Raw genomic sequence first — 18212 nt, 5'->3', positions numbered from 1 at the left:
TAGTTTGAAACTTCAAAAAAAGGAATGATCTGGACTCATTCATTAAGAGTTAGCTTAAAAGGGGAATTAGCCATATTACAAAGAGCTGTTGCTTATGTTGTTTTTTAGAGCCTTATTACTGGGGGATTAATGCATTTATAGTTAACAGTTAACACTGCTGTTCATCTTGGTATAAAACCTTAAAATTATTACAGCCTAAAATTTCAACAATGTAAACAGCACTACACACAGTACAGACCTGCCCTGACAGATGCAGTATGAAAAACTTAATCTGGCACTGTATAATTTAGCAATGTTAATTTAACCTAACTAAAAAGATCTACATTGTGCAAGAAATATCAGACTTACTTATACTAATCTGAAGTCTTAAAAAAAACCCAAAAAACGCTTAACCTGTAGCCAGGGTCAAATATTTCAGGGCAAGAATAAAAGGAATAACCAAAATTAAGAAAGTGCCTAAAACATGATACAGCATTTTAGAGCCCTTTCAAAGACAAGGCAGAAAAAGGTGTAAAGTAGAAAAATCTGGAGCCTCGGTAATTTCCAGAAACATCCAGAGTTTACATTTCATGAAGGACAACAGGTTGCTTTTGTCACTGCTGCTTCGACACCGCTAAGTCTGTTCCTCCACACACAGGCCCTCTGTGTCTGAAGACGTAATACATTTGGTTTCCTCTTCCTTTTTCCTTCGCTCCATTTCCCACTCCACAAAGGTATCGAAGAGACTCGGCCAGGCCTCGTCCTCACTGTAGTTGCTAAGGTCCGGTCCAATCACCTGAGTAAAATTTAGAAACATGTTCCACGTGTCCCGGGAGATTCCCTTGATTCCTGAGGGGTTCTCGATTAGGAAGTGTAACCACTGGTCCAAAATGGGGGGCTTGTTTTGGGTGAAGACTAATTTCCAAAGGGCAATGGCTATTTCCCGATGTAGCGACCTCTGTCCTTCTTCAGAGTCCAGGCCAAACTGGAAGGTGAAACGATAGAGATCCTTGAATTTATCTTCCTGCTTGGCTTCGTTTAAGAGGCTGGGGAACCTTGCACAAATGCCGTCAATGCTGTCCGCGTTTATTGCTTTGCAGCCTTCAAAAAACTCCTTCCTATTAAGCGAGAGAAGAGGAATTAGTGTGAGCACTTCCCACCGACCTCACGTGCTGAACGCTTCCCATCTCCGTTCAGCTACATCAAATCAGAAGAGGGTTATCTGGACAAGACAAGGTGTGCTTTAAGCCCAGGTGGCACAAAGATTTTGGCAGCAGGAGTTACTGGAAAGAGAGACATTTCCAAGAAGTTCCTCATGGCCTGGGGAACCACACACACCGCTCAGATCTGCTGGGGCACTGTTAGCATTCAAAAGATTTTGCTGTCTGGCTTTCTGACTACTCAATACTACCACATCCAGTGCCTTTCACCTTAAAAAGTGAGTAAAATTTACCACAGAAGAAATGCCAAATGTTTGAAAACAACACATTTACACACTGAAGCACCATATATAAACCAGCTTGATTCAATATTGCCCATGTCTAAACGCCCATGCTCTGGGTAAGCTGTTCTTGATGGACAGAGCAGTTTACTGGTGGCTTTCCTGTGGTTTTTGGTTGCTCTTCCAGCCTGCAAAATAAAAAGGGTGCCAACGGTGGCAGTCAGCAAGGCACCTGCCAAGAGAGTGGTAGAGAGCACGGCATCACACAACACAGGCTACAACGCAACGTATAAACACTGCTCGAAGCACCAGTCCTATACTAATTAGCCTACTAATAATCTGGCCAATTGGGTAGATGGTTAGCTCTGATTTCTCTAATGCTCATGAGCAAGTGTTACAACCAGACAACGTTAACCAAAGCCAGCAGACTTTGATGCAGGACGGGCTGGAGGGAAGAGAGGAGATGGGGCAGCACTCAGGAGAACGGAAGACCGCATTGCTTTCCTTGATGGAAGAAGTCGATCAGCACCCGTATCATGGAGCGTGCCCTTAAACCAAGGTAACCTCTCACCACTAGATTCGCTCTCTCCAAGAAAATCAAACCGATGTTAATAAAACTTGTGGTGGTTGTGCAGAATCATAGACACGACTTGCAATTCCTTTACCACCTTAGCAAATATCTGCGCCATCAGCCTCCCGTAAACCCACATTTGCATTCCAGAGTAACTCATCCATTTGACACACACCCACATCCACAAAGACTCTGACGATGCTGGAAAAAGATATCTGTGTTCAGTGCACAGCAGAGGCTTGGTTCAAGGCTCAGAACACCAAAGTAATTGTGAAAGTTTTAGCTGAGAAAAAATAGGTAGCATTACACAAACCAATCTAGACAGACCAAAAAATAAAAAATTCATTCTCTCTCAGCAAGTCCCTCTAGTAAGTCTTTACTTGCTCTTACCTGGACGTTCATAATCAAGTTGGGGGGGCTATTGCAGTTTTGAATTTTGGTATTTTTTTTCCTGATAAGTTTTAGCCATTCTGTCGTTTCCTGTAGCATCACACATGCTATAAGCCTGCTGACTGACCCCCTTGTCCAGAAGGACAGGCAGCACTTTAAATACTAATCACTTGTCAGCCAGTATGAAACAGCTACCAGTGTCAAAAACCTTGCATTTCCTTCCCTCTCTATGCTTTAACAGGATTACTCTTGGAAAAAGACATTAAGTGTAACACTGGTTGGACAGGAACAATTCTTAGGAAGCAGTCTGTCATTCTTTCACAGAATGATAACAGAGTTAGTAGCAATTACTAAGGAATCTCACATTACTTTAAAGCAAAAATTAATTTCAGTGTCCAATCTCATCACCAGGATAATGTTGGATACAGTAAAAATGCTTTTGGTAAATCAAGAATATAAGAATGTCTAGAGAATCTTACTACACTGTTCATCATTAGCAGCATAATGTCCAAAACCACATTTTCGGTTCTGAAACCCACTGTGAGGGGAAGGGGAAAAGACAACAATACAAAGCTTACCTTCTGCAGTGGTAGAAATTAATTTGATCAAAATGCAAGTGTTAGAAGAAATAAGTAAGTGAAGCTAATGAGGCTGTCTCTCCAACATACAGATGACAGGATATACTTTAACATATGAAAATAATTACAAGTTCTACAAGAACTAACCTTGTAAATTTGCACATGGTAGCAGCCTGGAATTTCCAAGCCAAAACTAGCACTTTAAATTCAGTGGGATCAACACAGAGGTCATTGCAAAATCGTTCCATTCCTTCTTCCAGTATGGCATCTTCCCGTTCATCCTTATACCTCCTAAATAACTCCCCTATCCTTTGGAGCGAAGATTCTTCTGCGCTGGAAACAGAGTCTTTCTTTGTATCTCCAGAAAATGTTGGAGGCTGATTAGACTCTACAGCAGTGTCCGTTTTCTTTGTCCCATTCACAAGTATATCTCCTGAAGACTTCCCGCAAGCTGAACCATGGTCGTCTTTGTGGACTGCACTTCTCTTACTATGCGACTTGCTGCCGGATTCCCTTTCCCCATTTTTGCTGCCAAGGGTAGAAGAAGGATTCTTGCACTTCGTGACACACTGGCCCATGATGTTGCAAGCCCAGATTCTAGAGCGGTCCCCTTGCCGTCGGACACCCTCGCAGCTGCTCTTCAACACATCTCACCATGCCATTAGCGGCAGTCAACTAACCTGAAAAACAGTTTCAGAGTCAAATTGCTGTTTCTCCACAAAGAATATTGTAAGTATTAAATGTGGGATAACATTTGCCAGTAAGAGACCGATTTCAGGATATTTAAGTTTTGCATACTGAAAAGGAGTAGTGTACCGAAGGTTGGCACATGCCATAAATTTCAGGCAATTTCAGGCTGTTTTACCTAGAAATCAATGCAGCTCACTCAGAGGCTGCAGTATACTAACGGGTCCTAATAAAGGAAATTCCTAAAATTCTTACTGTAACATAGGTTACAAAGAGGTTGATTCATGTACAGGCTTCATCAAGACAGTCTACTCTAACCCAGAAATATTTTAAAGGAAATGGTTTTTAAAAGTATACCCACATTTTATATATGGAATATAAAACACTGAAACAAAGCAGTGGGGGGGAAGGGGACACTGATGGGACAACCTGGCAGAGACTTAAGCAGTAGATTTAGAGTACCTTCAGCAAATGGGCAAAAGGGGGTTGGGGCGGGGTGTGTGTGTGTGTGTGTGTGTGTGTGGTTTTTGGGGTTTTTTTGGGGGGGTGGGGGAGGAGTTGTGGGTTTGGTTTTTTTTGAACAGTTTGGAATCTAGATTTTTATTCTTAAAATTGTGTTTGCAGAAAGGAAACAACACTCACTTTTCATGCAAGATGGTGTTTGGGAATTACTCATTGTTTCAATTGGGCTCTTCCCTTCAGGTAACGAGACAGACAGGGGGAGGGGGCCTTTTTAATGAAACTTTTTCAGACAGACACACATGCAGATAAGAAGTAGTAATTCCAGTTCAGTTTTTTTTAAAAAATCAAAATTAAAATGCCACAATGATTTAATCATACTCTGTTTTCATAAATCACAATGTTAAAGCCTTGCATATTTGGAAAAGATATTTTACCCACAGAAATTTCCTAAATTTTCCCTATTAAAACCAAACTAACACTCTGACGCTATCCTATCAGCATGCAGCCACGCCGTGGACAGGCCATTTCTCAGAAACATCACCTCCAAGAAAGCAATTGCTTATCATATTCCTCCTTTACCCACTTATTTGCATTTCTTCTCCACTGTCAGTTAGGCAAAAGCCTCAAACATAAAAATTGGGTTTGCCTTGTCTTTGTTTACTGCTTCCAGGTTACAGAATTAGAACAAGAAAGAAAAGACATAAAAATTAAAAATTAAGAAATAAAATAGATGTCATGTCAGTGTTTCTGTATTCTTTCTTGAGTAAAGCTTTTCTGAGACCGAACCCCTGTTTAAGCTGTAAACCAGCTTGGAACAGCAGCATCAAGTACAGATGAATTCTCCAGAAATTAGGATTACAAACATAAATCTTCCCTCAGCCATTATACCTGTTTTGGCAAAACAGCACATATGCAGTTTTGTAAGAAAAAAAAAAAAAAAAAATCTTTTTGCCAGTACAACTACAACAGCCAAGATGCTGATTACAAGTACCTGGTTTCCTTTCCTCTCCCCAATCCCTTTTCTTAAGCCCATAACCCACAAACAAAACTAACAAACCTATTTTTAAGCAGCAGAAGGAACAAACATCTGGTACATCCTTTCATCAAACTGTTTTAAAGATTAACTTTATAGCATCATTTTTATAGGCAAGTAAAGTTCAATTTAATGTATTCAAGAATAATTTCTTATTCATTTGTGTTTTAAAGGATTCATTAAAGCATGCATTTCCGCATAAACAACCCAAAAGACAATTTCACTGGTCCTTAGTACTTCACAGCTCTTTGAACTGCAGAGTACAGCCTGGCACTGGTTCCTGTGCTGCCATGCGTCTGAGCATCATTGTCTTCTCCAGTCTACACCAGTCATTTTTTCATCACACCAGAACAAAGAGGATATTATCAGGCAGTGTAAATTACTGCTTAGTGATTAACTCCCAGATATCAACCTTACTTTTTTTTTCTTCTCCTTTAAATTCAACAGAATTCAAATGCTCACTCTACACTAATTCTTGTTCTTCCATCAGTTTCTCAAAGGCAGCTAGCACTACTTTGGCTAAGTTTTTCTTCAGAGAGAAGCATGCAAGTAAAGGAACAGAATAAAAAAATCCTGTGTAAAAACTATAGTATTAGAGTTTAAAATAGAGTTTAGTTAGTTTATAAAACTTTCTGCTCAAACACGTAACAGCAATTATTAGCTGTCGGGGATTCAGAATAGCTTTTCCCTATGGGCAGGTTAAAGAATAGCTGCCTATTACTGAACGGTACTTTCCTCTAAAGTAGCTGGTAGTAGTCGAACCACATGCAGCATAACAGACAGAGATGAATCCAATTCACTTTAGGAATCCCAAGTTAAAGTTTAAAAAAAACCCAGACAGTTTGCAAGACTAACTTACATACTCTGTCCATAAATCTTCCTAATGGAAGTGATTCATGCTGTCATGCTTCCTAAGCAACGGTTTGTATTAATGATGATAACCTAATATTCAAGTCTACAAAGTGACATCACCAGTATGATGAAACAGATGGGGTTTATTGTCATCTGCTGTCATGAAAAGACAGCATTGCAATACATAGAGGGAAGGCCAGCCAGCCAGCATTATTAAACACCTGTATATGAGGAAGTGTCCCAACAGCTGTTTCCAAAAACCACTGGAGAGCACAGTAGCATTAACCCACAGAGTGCAAGTTAACCACATCCCCCGCAGTGTACCCCTCTAACAAACACGTTTTCTGTGCTCCAACCTACTTGCCTTACAAGGAGCTGACTGCTGCTCCTGAACAGCCACTGCCTGGGCTCTGCTAGCACCGCTCTTCCCTGCGGTAACGGAGTTCTTCCTTCCTCCTCCCTGCCAAGGAGGTTTTCAGAGCACAATCCTACTTGTTATGAACAAATGCTAGAAGATACTGAAGTACAGTTACTGCAATTCCTCACTTTTCTACTACATGAAACTTGATGCCACATGCCAGATACTTTAAAGCATTCTACCCCAAAAATAGCAAAGCCAGATTAAAAAAAAAAGTCAGACTGCATCTGCTGGCAGTTTGCGCATGGATCTGGTTTTGTAAGAGAAAAGTCTTTTGGTGCTCCATCAGTTACCCTTCTATAAAATGCCTTCACTGAGCTGGATCCACTTCACTTACTAGTCACCTCCGCTTCCTACATGACTCAGGTTTCAAGGCATGAAAGGAACAAGAGCCTCGGAAGGAGATAGAAACAAGTGGGAGAACTCAGCCCTTCTGTTAAGGAAGGCTGGAGAGAGGATCCAATTGCAGCATCAGGAATTGCACTGAACTCAGTGTTCAAGGAGTATGAAAAAGCACTCTCAGGAAAGCGAACAGAGCTACTCATTTAACGGTAGAGCAAAGCCTAGGTCTTGCCGATTACAGTTAAGTGAGCACGAGGACGTGCAGGGATATTCCTCCCAGCTGGATCGGGCACTACAAGTATAAAGTTCTCACGTACCCAAAGGTTATACTGGATTGGTGGCAAAACACCAATTCCCAAAAGGATCCGTTCCCAAGAGCAAAATTACTGTAACAGGCTTGTACAATGTAACAGTGAGACCCAAAAGGCAGCGCTGACCACTAGTTTTGCCATTCTAAAAAAGATCAAAATTCAGGGCTAAGGTTGGAATGTACTCAGCGCTACAGGATGCAGTACTCTCAAAGAAGTTTGATTACTCAGACAAGTATTGAGCAATAACCTACAGTAAATATGAATCACCAAGATGCCCATGAGGCCATCTTCCACATAACAGGAACTACAAAGCAGAGATCAACAACGATGTTCTCTGCTCCTTTCTAGAAGGGAGTAAGCAACTGGAAACACAGGAAGACTAGTGCTGGTGAATACAGCCAGTTAAAGGAAAGCCACCCTCTAAGAACAAAGGATGTGTAGGACCATATTGCCCAATACATCAAACGGAAAACCTAGAGAAGATTGGAAAGACCTTGCTAATGCTTGGTGGAGCTTTTTGTTTGGGGCTTTTTTGTAGGGTTTTTTGGTGTGTTGTTTTAGCTTTTTTAAGTGCTGTACGGAAATTAGTTTTTCTCCATTTTCAAGTGACCAGACCACAAGTAACCCAAGATTTGAAGGGAGTAAAACAACAAAGTGACTCAGTAGTAATTCTCTGTCATACAAGCACACCATAGCACAATTGAAAATGGCAGCACTGAAGTGGGGGAGAGCTGGCAGGAGGAGAGAAGATGCAAAGGAGATATTTAAGTAACCCTGTATTTTCCCTTAATGACTGACATTATTGTAGTAATAGAAATTATTGGATACATCCAGAGAATAACAAAACACAGCCAAGCATTATGCTGTTTAATGAAGTGTTGCGTCAGAAGGTATTTACAATGAGTTTCAAAAAGCAGAAAGTACCAAGAGTAAAGAGGAAAGAACCCTCCATACATTCAAGAACACCTCCAAGACATTTAGGAAATCTCATAACAAAAGGGGACAGAGCTCAGCCAACCATTAAATTCCTTCCTAAGTAGCAGTTCACTAGCTAAAGCAAAGAAAACATTGCTAGAGCTTAACTAAGCCTCAACCCAGCCTCAACTTTTTGCAAACACTTGAGCATAGTCTGTAAGAATTTTACAGAATTTCACTATGCAGTATCTACCTTTCAGTGGAAAGGGATACATGACTTCTAAAATAGCTGAGTAGGGAACAGCATCATGGGTGCCCCACCTTTTCCAGCTCTGAACAGATACACACAGAGGCACGAGAGGGTCGTTGCCACTGCTGAACCAGAAGCAATCGCTGCTCTAACAGTTGATGCTGGGCAAGTGACCTTGTAAGCAAACATCTAATACTTACATAGTTTCAGCTACACAGGGAATCATTCCACTAGCTTCACAGCCTCCTTCAGGCTCCCTGGGTTCCACATGGAACGCTGTAAGACAAAAGACCACACAAATCTTTACGTTTAGAAGAGGCTATGGAAACCATAAAATGCACCAAATCACTCAGAAGCAACTATGCATTTAATAAAACCCTTCATAGCCAAAATCCCTTCGTTGAAAGAGTAATTTTAAAAAACTACTTCACTTTTTGACTTACAAAGTAGCATTAACACCATTAACTCTGCATTGTCATATAAAGCATAGATCAGGTACTGAATAAAACAGACAAGTTCCAATGTTTGTTAGGAGTAAACACACACTTCCGGATACTTTCATGGCTTTCAGCATGGGAGAGTTAATTCCTCATTTCATGCACTCAAAGCAAAACAGAAGGCATGCTATCATTGTCGATGCATGTTAGCTAAGCGGCTGTTTAATCTGTGAATGCCAGACAGCTGCTACCTAGCAAAGCATAATTTGGGCCTAGAGAGTAATTCTCTTTTTTCATTCTCTAGCACATTCTTTTCCATGTTTGTTTTCCCATGTTCAGTTGAGCTGGCTCAACTTCGCTTCTCTTAAATTCCCAGCTCTGCTATATAACTATGAAGCTCTGAAGAGAAGATGACAGACAAAGGTATGTCTGGTTTGTGTAGCAAGAGCTACAACCACAGCACCTAGTCAACACCTCTGTCTGTATCTGATCTAGAAAAAAAACACAAGAAAGCTCTGCAAAGCTCCTCTGCTCTACCATACTAACAGAAACACTAAAACATCTTGTTTTTACAGCTCTTAGTACATCTAGGGAGCAGACAGGTGATCAAAAGCTGCCTTTCTGCATACTTACTTTTTACATAAGACCTACTTCTTAGGAAACAAGTGGGAACATTAGCTTGTTCAGTGCTTTCTTCAGTAGAAAGTAGGGAATGGATGTAGAAAGACAATTATGAAACAAGTTCTTATCCCACATAGTCTCCACGTAAGTTGAGTTTTCCCCAAACTTGAGTCCTATATGTGGATTAGGACAAATTTGACCAACAAATAAAACCTAGTTCAGATCAAAGCTTTTAAATAAGCTTTTAAAAGCCCAGGGAAAGAGGCATCCAAAACACTTCAAAACCCCTAGAAACTGCGGAGTGGTACTTTTGCCCGTAATACACACACACAGAGCAAAAACATATCTCCGCTAAACCATTTTTAGGTGTTCACTTTTGAGATGAACAGTCCAAAAAGCCTACTTCACTCTGGATTTATACCCTCTGCTTCCGAAACTCATCTTCCACACAACCACCCTTTTGCCCCCCACAACGGCCTCACAGCTCTTCCAGCACACACTCCTTCTGAAAGGGCCGCCCCGTGCAGGTGCACGGCCACCAGCCAGCTTAAATGTGTACAGGGACAGAGGAGCTCCTGCCTTTCTCGCGGTGGAAGTACCAGCTTGGATTTCTTTCTATTTGACCATAGCATCCCATGAATTTCAAGAATTTAAGAAAATGTAATATCTGGCACTTCTATGTTAATTTCTTTTGGCCCCCTGCAACTAAGTAATTCCTTTTATAAATCATGGGGGGAGGAAAGAAGAGACGGGAAGGGACACAGGGTGCTGTGCAGCCTCATTCCCCCAGGAGCCTGCTTAAATAGAGGAGAGGCAACATCTTACACTTCACCTTTTAAAAGCCATTGTCATGGCAACTTTACAGAACAAACTAGTTACTTTTCAAACAGAGTTGTATTTCTTTGGAAGAAATCTATGATCCACCAAATCTACATTCCCAGTTGACTACAGCACATACTGGAAGCAAATACTTATTTCAAGTTCAAAAGAAACTGAATCTGATGGAGTTCAGCCTTACCCAGCAAAAGCCAAACTTTTTCAGGTTGTTTGAAGCAGTCTCCACATTGGCTGACCTGTACACACACACTGACTGGAGCCAGAAATTTTAACATCTGTTAGAACCGCCAGCCACAATTCTTCCCCCATTCTTATTACTTTTATTCTACCAAGTTGCCCATTTCACCTTTTTTTAATTTTTAATGTAGTAAGCAAGTGTAAACTTCTGTGACAACACAATTATGGACGTGGAATAAAAAGTTGGTATGAGTTAGCAGTTAAAAAAACAAGCTCTTCAAGTCTGTATTTAAAGGCTATCATAGCACAGCAACGCGTTGTGGCTGACTCCATCCTAAATCACACAAGGCGACTGCGGCGGGGGTGGAAAGAAGCATCAATACTTAATACTTTCATGGCACAAGTTTTAATTCAGTCCTTGGGTCAGGGTTGCAAGGTACAGCTGTATGCTACAATCCCCAAGCATCCCCCCTTGCTTGGCATGGGAGGAGTGTCACGCTACAGTAACTCAGAAAACAGCCTGCATCCCTTGTTAGCGATCCCACTCAGCAGTCCACTGGGACAATAAGTAAGTAAATGGCATGCACCCTCAGGATTAGAGACCTTTGTTTTGCTCACCTGCCTCTCTGTGCACCTGTGTCTGACTGCCCCTGCGACCGGCTCTCCTGGGCACTGGTGCACGGAGGACCACGCTGCAGAACACTGCAGCACCAAAGCTGCTATCGCTCTCAACACTTGTCCTCAGCAGCTTTTCCAGGGGTAAGAGCTGATCGTGTTCTCACAAAAGGCAACTTTCTTTGCTTTTCTGTGCGGAATCAGTGAAGAATTAGCGATACCATTTACCTCTTCAGCAGGCAGAAATCGAGAGGATCAACTCTGCATGGGGAAGATTTTACTGTGCAGTTAAGTTTTATACCACAGCACCAAAGCGCTTGGTGCGTAAGCATTAAAGCATAAACAAAGCTTCAGTCAGCAAAGCCATCACGTTATGGAAACTTCTTATTTCAAGTCATAACCTGCAATGAAACCTTCTCAGCAAAAGCACTCTGACTCCAGCACAATGGGCACGTTATGGGCTTTCATTAGCCCAGAAGACACCTTACCACATATCCCTAATCAAGCGCTGTGCTAGCACCAGTCTGTCACACAGATCTGCTCTGCACCTCTGCTGCAGAAATACATCTATGCAAAGTTACTTAAGAGGAAGTCTAAAAGCAGGAAAGTCCTGCTGCAATTAGTTAACATGAATTATTAGTTTGTCAGGCTTCCTGCAGTTCAAGCTCCTTTCAATGAACTACAGCCAGGTTATGATTCTGGGGGCATACAGATGGAAACTTTGTCAATCTGTTCCAAATCGGGATAACAAACTATTTCTGATTAACCTCACTTTGAGCTTTGGAAACAACTCAAACTACGTAAAGTTTGTCTCTATAGAACACACTGGTATCAGAGTAGAAGCTAGTTATGAAGACATATGAAAAGGGACCATGCACAGTTTCGGCTGCCACTTGGCAGAAGACTAAACGGCAGTCAATGGGAAAACCGAGCCAGACAATGCGTATGTTGGAAGCCTGAATACTTTCTCAAATGAAACACGTACTTCTTTGAAAAAGACCTGGAAAGGCTTAACTAGTTTGGAAGGGAAGAGAGGGACAGGTACAAAAAATATCTAAAAAAAATTTCAAGTAACAATAGATTCAGAAACTGCTTCACAATGTCTACAGTCCATAATGCTGGGCCAGCTCTCAGTGCCAAGAACAAAAGCTATCACCAAACCTCTTCCTAGAAGAAGCCCCATGGTCACCAGGAAGCAGGCAAAAATCTCTTAACAAACAACTACACCTCAACGTGGAGCGCTGTCACTTCAAGTCCAGGGCTGAGAAGTCAAGGGAGATTTTCCATTCAAGACTCCGGGCAGAAAAAACCTGCTTTCTGCACTCTTGAAGAGCACCCTACTAAGACACAGGGCATGACACCACATTTCATGTTCAAACTGCAACAGGTAGTCTTAAGGAAAAATGGAATAGATGTTTTGGATCTGTAGTTCACTGTGTGCAGCTAATTATACAAGGCTAGCTTAAGAAAAAGTGAATAATAATGTGAAAAATGATAGGGAAAAAAGCGTAAAAGCACCTTATTACTTTTTCTCATGAAGAAACATTCCTTAAGAAGCATTTTCAGCAGACGCACATGCATCATCCTCAAATACCTCCCTTTTTTTTTTCACTCTCTAACGACACAATACCTTACTTATCGACTGCTTCTCATTGTCTTTCCACTTGGCCCCATCGAAAAGTTTTAAATCCTTTCCTATTATGTGCTTCATGCTGCTTTATTAGGTGGGTGGAATGATTTGTTAGGATTATTGTATTTTCACAGAGGAAACCCAAGTCCAGTTAGCTAAACAGCATATAATCTTAGAAGGGTGCCTTCAGGTGCTTCTGTAATGTAAATAAATCGATGAACTAATTCACACAGCAGCAGTACTTGTTTTGAGAAGTCTATTTAGGCTATGCGCAAGACAATGGGCAGAGGGGAAATCAAGACAGCCAAATGACATAACTGTTCAAGATACTCCCATCGGTTTTCAGTAAAGCTAAAACCAGAACTCCAACCAGATTCCACCCTATTCCCTATCTCCTACATACTTGGACATGAACAAACTCGTTTATTTCACTGCACATAACTCAAACCCTGCATGAGTTTAATCTACCACCTTCAAAAAACAAAGTTTCAGTCACTGAGCAAATCACTTCCATCCATTTTCAAAAACTATCAAGCTTCCCCCCTCCCCTGAGATCCTTGTCAAAGGCCATACAACTCTCAAGGTCCAGCACTTACAAAAAAAGCAAATCGTCACCTAATGAGGGTTTGTGGTTTTTTACCCTTTAACATGCAAAGGGTTGTAAAAGAATAATCCTTCAGTATTTTTCCAGGGTACGCTGTAACTTTTGCACAGCATGATAGACCTTTAGCACCTCGGTATGTATTATGAATAATTAAAGCAGCACATGCCGGGGAAGAGCTACTCTGTGCTCAGACACAACCAGTTCACATCTCTACAGCAAAAGTGCAGATTATGGGACCAACAGAAACCATGACCCTCAGATACTTGACACACATGCATCCCGCTGTAAGCATCTGAAAGTAGCTGTGCTACAAATACTTACCTTACTCTGTCTCAGTCAATTCCATAAATTAATCTACAGAAAACTGCAACTATCCTGTAGCCAAATCAGAATAACTTTGAAAAACCACCTTAGTCTACAATCCCCTCTGCAATGGAAAAAAAACATTTACTTTTAAACTGAGCTGAGCGTGCACAGATTTTCTTTTGCACCGAGTTCAGCTAGCAGACTTCACCTTGAAGTGGCCAAAGCACCTTCATCCATTACGTTCAGCTGAATATAATTCAGGTATATATCAAGTGATTCCTGTAATAGTAAGTTATACTTTAAACTAATAGTAATAAGTGAATTACTTTATATTTCTTACTGCTCTCAACAATGAAGAAAACACACCAATCACACAAAAAAAGGGAAGTCCTTTCAGCAACTCTGTTTAACAGTGTCCCATCTCCAGCACAAAGCAGCTGTGTGACCCATACAGCCTCCTAATAGGGCAGCAAAGGGACAAGTCTGAAGACAACAGCCAGACCACCTCGTAAGACCACTTCTGGCAGCAGATGCTCATACGGAGTTTACAGAAGGCCTGCTAGCCATCTCGGTAAGTGCAACATAGTTTACAGGCCACCAGCCAGAAGAATCACTCATTTAATGCAGTTGTGTAGGAGCTTCATTACCAGCTGACCACGTAAATACTAGAATCATATTTAAGTTATGTACAAAGAATTGTTCTAAGTGAAAAGACTGACATCTGAAAGTGCTTTAAGAGCATATGCTTGGATTTTTAAACTGACTGCAGTTTTTAAAGCCAAAAATACACAAAGCCACCTGCAGAGACCCCAGTTCTCTCTACTGATTTGAGTCCTGACTTCCCTATTACCGTGAATGATACTAACACTTCACACTGTACAAAGGATGCTGCAGTATTTAGATGTTAACTGTACCAACAGCTTCAAAGGAGCTCCTTTGAGTACTTGAACTTAAGTCACCAGTTACAACAAAGACTTTCAGCTCTCCTTGAGAAATCTGGTGGCAGCTTCAACCAACACACACATTTTATTAACAAGTTTTCACACATTCTTGATTTTACTTGATGTCCTGTGTCTCACAAGAGACGTAAGGTGTGTAGGTATCCACCCTGTGCTTCATGAGACATAATCACTAACTGCAAGCACAGGTAACCCTGCCTGAAGCTGGTATACATCAGATCTTTGGCACTTCCAGACCACCCATTTATGTGCTGATCCAGAGTACTCGAGGCTTTCTGTACAGGCTCATTTGCAATTAAAATATTGAACAGTCAGCATATGACCAAAACCAAGTTCTAGGACATTTGTGTTTGTGAGTCTATCAATACGCTACACACACCTCCCATAATCACAGGCATTAAGATGATTTTTCTCCCTCCCTTTCAATTTTAAAACAAAAGGATAAGACTGACTGCATTAGATGTTTCAAAGTTGCAGAAGAAAAAGTTGTATTACACTAAAAAATTTCAGAGTAAGAACTAAAAATTGTCACTTTCTGCTACTACATGGATGCAAAAATAAGACTGGTATTTTTCAGGAGCACATAATCCTTTTGGTTAAAAAAACCACTTATGTTCACTAAATAGGAAAAGTGAGACAACAAATAACTATGACTGTCACACTCTCTTTGGCAGTCTGACTTTCTGGGAATAACAAACTGTGACAGGAGGTCAGTAACAGCATTCTCACATTTTGCTAAGTAAGTTTTGTCTTTCACAAAACAGATGTCACAGACAGAACAGCATTTATAACTATTCTTTCTGAGACACCAGAAGATTATACTAGCTCAATCTCTTTACTGGATTCCTATCTTACCACCTATGGTTTTGTTGGTTTCTTTACAGTATTCCTACTTCTGTGAAGGAGTTCTTTAATACTTAGAAGCTAAGTAGTCCCCTAACCATCACTCTTCTAGTAGCAAAACATTGCAATTAAACAACCCTTACCTAAAAACCCCGATTTTCTGCTTCCTTCAACATGCAGATCATCGGACTGGAGAGCTGACCCCCAAGACACATGGATAAAATGGACACAAAACAAGTCTAAAGGGTTAGTTCTCAGATTATCTTTTAGGCAAGAAGCTTTGATTCACTTTCTCTTCCCCTATTTGTTTTGTTCTGGTTAATACTGTGATCAGAATGTAAAAACATCACCAAACGGTCACACCAAAGCCACATGTGACAAGGAGAACCTCCTTATGTCCCCATAAAGTACACAGGCATTTGTGCAAGGGAAAGCAGAGCTCCCCTTTGGTTTGCCAGCCACCATCGCCCCTGGGGCTCTCAGACTTGCTCACCAACAGCCAGTTACCGATAGCTGAGCAGTTCCACAAAACCTTCTCATGAAAGGGTGAAGTCAAGGTACAAGTGAATGATGGGAGCACGTCTGCAAGTCTTGACTTTTCTGATCACTCCCTGGGAAGGCTTCAGCCCAGATCTGTAATTCCCTGACTCAAACTAGAGTCAAAGGGGGGTGAGGGGGAGTGGCACGGGGGGCAGCGGGTAGAGAAGAGAGAGATAGCTGACTGTTTCAAAAGACACACTTGAGACAACTTACTGTATAGAAGACACCAAGAAAACTAGCACAGTTTACTCATGTCAAATGTTTACAGGGGGTAAATTGCAGGTGGCTCTTTACCAGAAGGCAACATTTGCCTTGAACATTTGCCATGAAATTACCATTGTTTCAAGTCAAGTTACTATGTCATTACTGCTGAATAACTTCGAGTCAAGTATACAATTAATCCATGTCACCAATGCAGATAATCTGCAAAACATTACAGCCATTTAAAAGAAGGAAGGGGGAAGAGACAAAAGAAATTATTAGACTTCCAGTAACCAGAAGACAAAGCCTATTAGTCAGAGACAAATAGAGGAAAGGAAGCCAGTGAGATAAGATGCAGACCCCTAGGGAGAAGCAGCCAGAGAGAAGGAGCCCAGCTGGAGAATTCTGATGAAGGCTGTTCAGGGGGTTCCCTCTTATCTTCTTGTGACTACCAAGTCCCTCAAGTGTTTACAGATTGTTCTTTCAGTCTTCAAGAATTCTGGCTACCAATCTTCAGCTCCTTCTTTATTTTTAAGAATGAGGATGAAAGAAAGGACTGTTTTTTCTAACATCCCATGCCTTTAATTTTACAGCCTTTTCTTACTCAGAGCAGTTTTCCTGTTACATTCACTACTACAGACCCCTGTGCCCAACGGAACAATAACATTGTTTCTGCATTTTGCAAGTTCTTACAAACTGCTGAAACCCCACCCCGATGGATTTTATAGTTCTCCAAGGCTCTAAATTAAATTTATCAACACTTCCCCAACACTAATAAAGCAAACAGAGTGCTACAGTGTGGGACAGTTCTGAGCAGTACTGGGGGACTCATACTCCTGCCAACTTGCAGCTGTGCCTCTCTTTATATCCAAACCACATTTACATCCTTTTCTGCCATGAAGAAATGCAAGTTTAGAAGAGTCATGCAAGTTCAGAAGAGTCAAGTCTATCCCCCCATTCTTTCACCCCTTTTCCATTTACTTTATATTCCCCTACCCCAATACACATACACACCACATACAGGATTCTTCCTGTTCCTTAAGCTGAACAAATGAAAGCAGCAGAACCAAGCCTCTTCCTCATCCACACACAAAGTTGTCAGAACAAGGCCCTTTATCTTAGAAGTTTGTCAAACTGTCTGGCAGCCCCTCTTGTTCAATATATACTTCTTAACTAATTTCAGTGACGGTCTTCCAAAAGAGCTGTTCCTAGTTTTCTCTCAAAGCCACTCCTTCAGTTCATCTTATCACCTTTTTTTTAAATACAATTCACACTAAATGGAAGCAAGATGTAATTATGAGAGAGTTTCCAAGACTAACAAGTTATAAGAACTACTGATGCAAATCAGTTAGAATTTACTATGAACATGACAATGTTCAACTCCAAAACAAAGCAAGAAACTCTGCAGAGAAGGCACCTAACCCAGCCTTAAAGATCCAGGAGCTGATTACAGATCATATTGCAAGCTATCAGTCTCAAGATGAAAGCAATTTCAAAAGCATCACATTGAGCATCCAAGCTGTAATTTCCCCCATTAATAGTTCTATGATTTTTTTTAAGGACTGTAACTATTCATGCCTACATATAACTTGCTATTAGAAAATAATCAGAGTTTTAGAAATCATTAGAAGAGCTGATATTTGCAGTAAGTTTGTAAAGCCAGTTGTACTTCGCAAATCTGAACTAATTCAACACAGATCACAAGCTCTCCTTTTTCTGCTGATGTGCAGAAAATCTTTGCTTTGGACTGCGTGCTGCCTTTCATGTAAAGGGCTATGAAGGTTTTCCACAGACCACTAACACACACCTGTGTGGGGAAGATTTTAAAGACAAACTACAGAACTGACAAAAACATGAAGTCAGATCTCTTCACTTCCACATGCAGTCTTAACCAAAGGACTATGTTACCTTTTGTGAGGATTATCTTTTACCAGGGAAACATGCAGCGGTGTTCAGATGCACTCGAGAAACACCAGTAGTCAGATGTTCTCTCTTCCCATTGCTAGCCCAAATAAAACACTAATACCACAGTTACACATTAACTGTTTAACAAAGAGGCTCTTAAATAGATAATAAGAATGTGTTTAGAAGAGATGTCTTTGGATCAACTGTTCTCCCAAAACCAGACAGACCATACAGCACAACTGCAACTGCCAGTGAGGCCTGTCTGTAATTTTCAGAAAGGTAAGGCAGTTCAGTGCTTTTTGTTTGTA

At 41.0% G+C, this 18212-nt stretch overlaps 1 protein-coding gene across 1 annotated transcript; it reads right to left on the bottom strand.

The window, feature by feature from the left end:
* Positions 1 to 563: 563 nt before the first annotated feature.
* On the bottom strand, positions 564 to 3612 carry DCUN1D3 (defective in cullin neddylation 1 domain containing 3). The gene is made up of 2 exons (XM_009810324.2): positions 3107 to 3612; positions 564 to 1097 (listed from the first exon to the last, which is right to left on the bottom strand). Exons 1-2 carry the CDS (start codon positions 3535 to 3537, stop codon positions 614 to 616), a joined length of 915 nt encoding a protein of 304 aa, XP_009808626.1. The 5' UTR covers positions 3538 to 3612; the 3' UTR covers positions 564 to 613.
* Between the last annotated feature and the right edge of the window lie 14600 nt (positions 3613 to 18212).

Source organism: Gavia stellata, chromosome 18, assembly GCF_030936135.1.
Source record: "Gavia stellata isolate bGavSte3 chromosome 18, bGavSte3.hap2, whole genome shotgun sequence".
Lineage (NCBI taxonomy): Eukaryota > Metazoa > Chordata > Aves > Gaviiformes > Gaviidae > Gavia > Gavia stellata.
The sequence above is the reverse complement of the archived record's forward strand: the minus strand, read 5'-3'. Positions and strand labels throughout refer to the sequence as shown.